Raw genomic sequence first — 6,000 nt, forward strand, 5'->3', positions numbered from 1 at the left:
TGCGTTGGGGAACCACTGCAGTACGTTTCCACCTGAATGAAGGGATAAAGCGTCTTGCTTTATTTCCGTGGTCCACACGGTGTCCCAGCTTTCCTGCCGGTTGTACCTGTGGAAGATGTCTTGCGTCGCCTGTGGTCTGTCGGCGCCACTAACCCTCACCTGACTGCCTCTTTTCCTCTGTCTCCCACCTTCTCCTCTCGCTCTTTGTCGCTCACTCTCCTCCAGCATCCTGCACTCTCCTCCTCCCCCTCCTCCCCGCCTTACAACACCTACATCCAACCATTTTAACCCACTCTGACCTCCTCCCCCCACTCGCCCTCGCCATGTCCCCTTATTTCTGTTTTTTGCTCTGTCCCCGCCATGTCCTCCTTCCCGGGCATTGCTCTTGATTATTCTTTTTCTTCACTTCTCTCGTCTCTCTCTCTCTCTCTCTCTCGCCCGTCCTCTCTCTCTCTCTCTCTCTCTCTCTCTCTTTTCTCACTCCTCTCTTTCCCCTGCAGACTCCGCGTGGATCTCCGTTCACCGATATCACATGACCATCAGCCCTATCGGTTCCCCGCCACCCCCGATGTCCTCATACCGTCTCGCTCCATTTCCAGCGAAGTCTAGACCAGCCGGAGCAGCACTCGCCGCGCTGCGCCGCGCACCCGGCCGGGCGCTACGCCACGCTGCACCGCTCCTACTCCACCCAGGTCTAGACGCCCGCATCCTCTTCCTCCCGCAGGCCAAACGAAGCACATCACCCTGTTGCCCTCTTGAACCCCGGGGAACCGATAGGCAAAGCCCTTCTAAGACTTTCTCTCTCTTTTTGCTGGACGTCCAGCGAAGTGAAACTCTGAACACTCGGCACCGAGTCAATCCTGAACATGCGAAGAAACTTTTTTCTTTCTTTCTTTCGTTCTTTCTTTGGTACAAACTCAGTTTCATCTTCAGTGGTTTGAAGAAACAAACAAAACTGCGACCACTGAGAATGTTCACTTTTTTCTTTTAAAATGAGTTTACGCCTGTTCTCAAGGAGACACAAAAGCTGAAGCTGACGGCGGATTCGCTGCTCGGACACGTGTGGCGCCAGGCGGCGGCCATGTTGGACCAAAGAACCCTGCAAGAGGAAGCGTCTGCTGCTGAGATTTACCCATCGAACCAAACTTCCCTTTTCAATAAAAGCCATACACACACACACACACACACACACACACACACACACACACACACACACACACACACACACACACACACACACACACACACACACGTATTGTGTTTCTATGAGATTTTGCAACTTTGCATCATTTTCTGCTATATGCTTCACCCTGAACTTTATGATTCCTCTCATGGTAACCTTGATTTATTTATTTATTTATTTATTTGTTTATTTTTTGTGTCCAGGTTAATGTGAAATCGGGTTGATATCCCCGCCAGTAGAGAAACACAAATACAAACATGAAAGTTTATGTTTTTCCCTCATGGAGACGTCAGTCCGTTCCTCCACAATGTTGCTGACCTGTGGGCAAATTCAGGCTGACGTCAGCCTCAGTGTAGGAATACTTTCTGACTTAAAGGTCCCATGTTATACAGTTCTTCAACAATTTCACAAAAGGCATCAGAGGTCCAACCACTTTGTATTCAAAGTGTATTGCCCCTAATCCGGCCTCGGTTCTGGATTTCAGTCTAAAAGTCCCTCGGCCTTTTCCAGGCCCCTCTCAGGAAGGCGGAACTTTCGCTGGCGGTACCTCGCACTAACATTTTTCTCTACCTGTGCGAGGGTCAAAGTGAGTCTCCGCTACCAGAGGGAGTGGTTATCTCCCCCGCAATGACATCATGAAGGGAAAATCTCTGAATCGCCTGTCTTGAGCACACGAAAGGTGGAGCGAGCGAGAGAGATGACAGACTTTCATTACTTCTGAGGCCTCATACTGGCTGCGGCGACACATATTATTGTTAGAAAACCCATTGTGAGGGGAGTTTTGCATAATGTGGGAATAAGACTACTCAAACTGTAGTCATTGACTCTGTAATTCGATATGATAATGTTCCCACAATCCGATCGGTCCACAGGGGTTTGTGTTTTCATGCCGTTGCGTCGACTTACATTCATCTCTTGCAGATTTATTCCAAACTCAACCATAACTCCTAACCTTCACTTTATTTTTGCTCCGATCATTTAAGCGTGTTAACATTTCCCTGCAGTCGTGATAAACACACACACACACACACACACACACACACACACACACACACACACACACACACACACACACACACACACACACACACACACACACACACACACACACACACACAGCCGTCTGCGTTGCCCCAGTCAGCTCCACATGAGGTTTACCCAGATCAAAGGATCCATTTCATATCTCTCAGCAGAAGCAGCCGACAACAGCAAACAGGATGAAAGTACAGACATCTTCACTTGGCTATCTTCTTCATGTTGTTTTTTTTTTTTTTTTTATATTCGTTTTCGTTTGCTCCCTCTCAGACGGTTGCCAAAAAACCTGATGTGAAACACAAAACACATCGGATAAGACAAAGCCAAGCTCCCGGCTGCAGCGAGCCAAATAAAGAGCATCGCATCCAGGAGCAAATATTCAGCGTTTTGTGTTCTTTTGAAAACGGGGCGCTTTCGTACAAAACACTTCCTCCGTGATGCCAAACCACCGTCGTCTCTTTTCTTCTTCATTTCACCTCGAAAACAGAGCCGCTTCTGCTCCAAACCGGCCACGTCCTGTAATTACTGTGATGATTTTCTGAATAGATTTATTCATGGGCGTGTGTGTGTGCGTGTGTGTGTGCGTGTGTGTGTGCGCGTGTGTATGTGTGTGTGCGTGTGCGTGTGCGTGTGTGTGTATATACCATGTGGTTGCCATGAGCGCTCCATGTGGCGTGCCAGTTTTGCTGAAATTTTGATTTGCACACTTTTATAATTCCTTTTTTTTTTTTTTTTTTTTTTTTAACTCTCCTCTCTGTGTCTCATGTTCCACCATTGTGCTGTGAAATGTTTCCCTCTGCTGGACACCACACACACAAACACACGTAGACAAGTATAAAGACCTGTGTTTACAGAGCACATGTACATATAATTACATTTAAAAGCACACATATGCACAATCACGTGTTTCCTCCCCCGGCCTGAGTGCTTCTGTACCCCCCCCCCCCCCCGCCCCGGGTCGTCCACTTTCTAGGTTGTATCATACTGTACATACGTCTTTTTTCTATGGAGAGTGTGGTTTTTACACAAGCGATCACCAACACTGAGTGTACAGGGAACGCAGCGAGGAGCCAGCAGAAGAGGTGACTCCGTCTTTGTATCGAACTGCGTGCTATCTGCCCCGTCCGTTCATGTGTTCATCATGCTCCTCATGTTCGCAGCCCAACTGAAAGATCCCAGATGGTTCTGACGCTTCTAGGTCTACGTAGCCTCTGGTGGTCATCGTGGTTGACGTAAGAATGGAGACGAGTCGTGATGCGACCGTCAGTTCGTCGCCGTTATCATAAACACAATACATTTAAGCCTCGTTTACACGTTTTCAGGTGAAAATTTTAAATTTGTTGCGTCTTGGGGGCTCTATTTACACAAAAACAATTTCGCTTTGAGTCAGTGAATACACAACTTTTTAAAAACGGCTCCCAAGTTGGAACTTTTTTGAAAACGATCAGCCTCCGTGGAAACTTAGGAAAACTTTTGGAAACGTTGACACTGTGCATGCGCACCACGGCTAAAGTAAATGCTCAGTATATGGACAATAACAAAAATACAACATTTGCTTCCGTCGTGTCATGACTCCCGGTTGTTATTTTCCTGGAACTTGGAAACAACAGCACCCACTAGTGGCCCAACATAAAAACTACATCGTTTTCAGTGTTTCTGCCGTTTCCGTGGAAACAGACATCATTCTCTTTTGTTTTTTTTTTTCATTTTCTTATTTGTAGTTGCAGAGAGCATGTCATGACCCTTTGATGATTCTTGACTGAACAAGGAGAGAAAAATGAAATACAAATGATAAAGGCTGAAGGGAGTTCAGAAAACGTAGATGTCCTCTGTTTACTGGAATGTTTGATGGACTTTGTTGCCGATTATATAATATGGATTTGGAAAGTCTGGGTTGGCAGAGGTGAGACGGAACTTTTTGGAACCCCACGGTGATAATTTTACAGTTTTTGAGACGTTATGATGAGAAACCTAGATTGATATAATTCATGGTGTCAAAATACAAACATGATTCGTCACCATCGTGGACACATTGATATAAACCTGGTTTATTTTTACACTTAGTTAGTCATGGATCAAACACAAACTTCCCCTTATTTAATTCCTTGTCTTCGGGCTTGCTTGTGTCATGATTGTTACAACCACTAGAGGTCAGTATACATCCTGACAGCTAAAACTGCAGGGTCACGTGATCCTGGAAATTTGAGAACCGACTTTCAGTTGGGCTGAAAACATTCAAACCTGTTGTCATAACTTCAGTCAGACCATTTCAGTTCTGATTTGATCGATTTAGCATAAATAATAGAGGTGCGTACAATGTTTGTTGTTTTGCCAAATCTACAGCACGACCTCAACAAAGCCAGTCCAATTCCTTAAAAAAACAAAAAAACAAACGTTTGTCCCCTTAAACAAACACACTGACAACTGCAGTCTGCGCTTTGGTTTCACTCGTTTGTATCGACAAGGATTGGTTTGATTCTATATTAGAAGATATGTAAATATCGTAGTTTGGATTTTGAAACGGTGTTGCTGGAAATTTATAATAGAAAGTTTTCAAGTGAAAATGGAAAACTTTTGTTGGGTTTTGGGTCTACGTTGACACGAAAACAAAACTTTTTTATTTTTTTTAAACGCTTCGACTCCGAGGGAATGCAACTTGTGTTTATACGTTAAACTTGCACACGGGGCGTGAAATGTTCTGAAAATGTGTGTTGTGCTTTGCGCTAAAAAGATTTACCATCATATGTTGCTGCGGATACGACGATCCCCTGATCTAATCTTCAAACTATTAGCATTAGCAACACGCTAATGCTGGTGCTGCTTAAATACTGCATTAACGTTTGTTTTTTGTTTTTTTTACCCAAACTTTCAGCTTGAATCGGCTCTGTTAAGACATGAGAGGTCGGTAGATTTGGCAACGAAACTTTACAAATGATATAATTTTTTTTTTTTGTGCTCGCATTAAAAAATCACAATCTTTTAATACTCAATAAAAATGTGAAAGAGGACATTTTCTTGTTTTTATCGTATGTGTTTTCACCACGTGGAATCATCCTCATGTGCTAACATGGTTTTTTTATTAATCATGTATTTTATACCAGAAGTTTGACTGAGGAAAAAAGAAACAGACCTCCTGTCCTCCATCCCGTCAGCGCCGCAGCTTCACTCTGCAGGAAAGTCTTCACGTCGTGTTTCCAAATGAAACGACATACACGCGGCAGCTCGACTGACGAGTGAATGAAAAAGATCTCCGACTCGTCCTTCGATCCTCCACCTCCTCCTTTTGTAAACATCAGTGTGATGAGAACAATAAAAGAATATTTCAATTAGAAAAACTGTCTGTCAGTAATTTACTTGTGTTTTTTTTGTTTTTTTCCCTCCAAATATTTTGAGACCAATATCTTTATCTCTCTTCCTTCAAAGTTACTTGTTTTAACCTGAAGACCAGGAGTTTCAACCATAATGCCAAAACCGGCCTCAAGAGGAACTAATCTGGCAAAAACACAAAAAATTCAAAGAAAACATTGATTTTTCTGAACAAACTTCGTAAGAATAGTGACACAACACCTTGTTGCTATCAAACTATCATAAAAGCCATGCTGTCATGGTGAGTTTGTAAAAACCCCCATAGTGCAAAAGCACTAGGAGAAGCCTTCTGGACATTTCACTGTGTTTTGCACCAGAAGGTGAAATTGACTTTATGTTGGGACTGTAGTAATCCTTGAAAGTAATTGTTAAGATTTGTGAAAATATAGACATTTCCATCTTGTATGTTCTGGGCA

The 6,000-nt window shown here is 43.7% G+C and overlaps 1 protein-coding gene across 1 annotated transcript in view; it reads left to right on the forward strand.

Annotated features, from left to right (window-relative positions):
• The window catches only part of plppr2a (phospholipid phosphatase related 2a), a gene marked incomplete at both ends in the record, with an annotated part of 41,831 nt that extends 41,222 nt beyond the window's left edge, over positions 1 to 609 (forward strand). Inside the window, one exon of the mRNA XM_080488656.1 lies at positions 501 to 609. Within this exon, the coding sequence (XP_080344782.1) occupies positions 501 to 609 (109 nt within the window). The remainder of the gene's footprint in view (positions 1 to 500) is intronic.
• Positions 610 to 6,000: the final 5,391 nt, after the last annotated feature.

This window comes from Lipophrys pholis, assembly GCF_963383615.2.
Source record: "Lipophrys pholis genome assembly, chromosome: 19".
Taxonomy (NCBI): Eukaryota; Metazoa; Chordata; class Actinopteri; order Blenniiformes; family Blenniidae; genus Lipophrys; species Lipophrys pholis.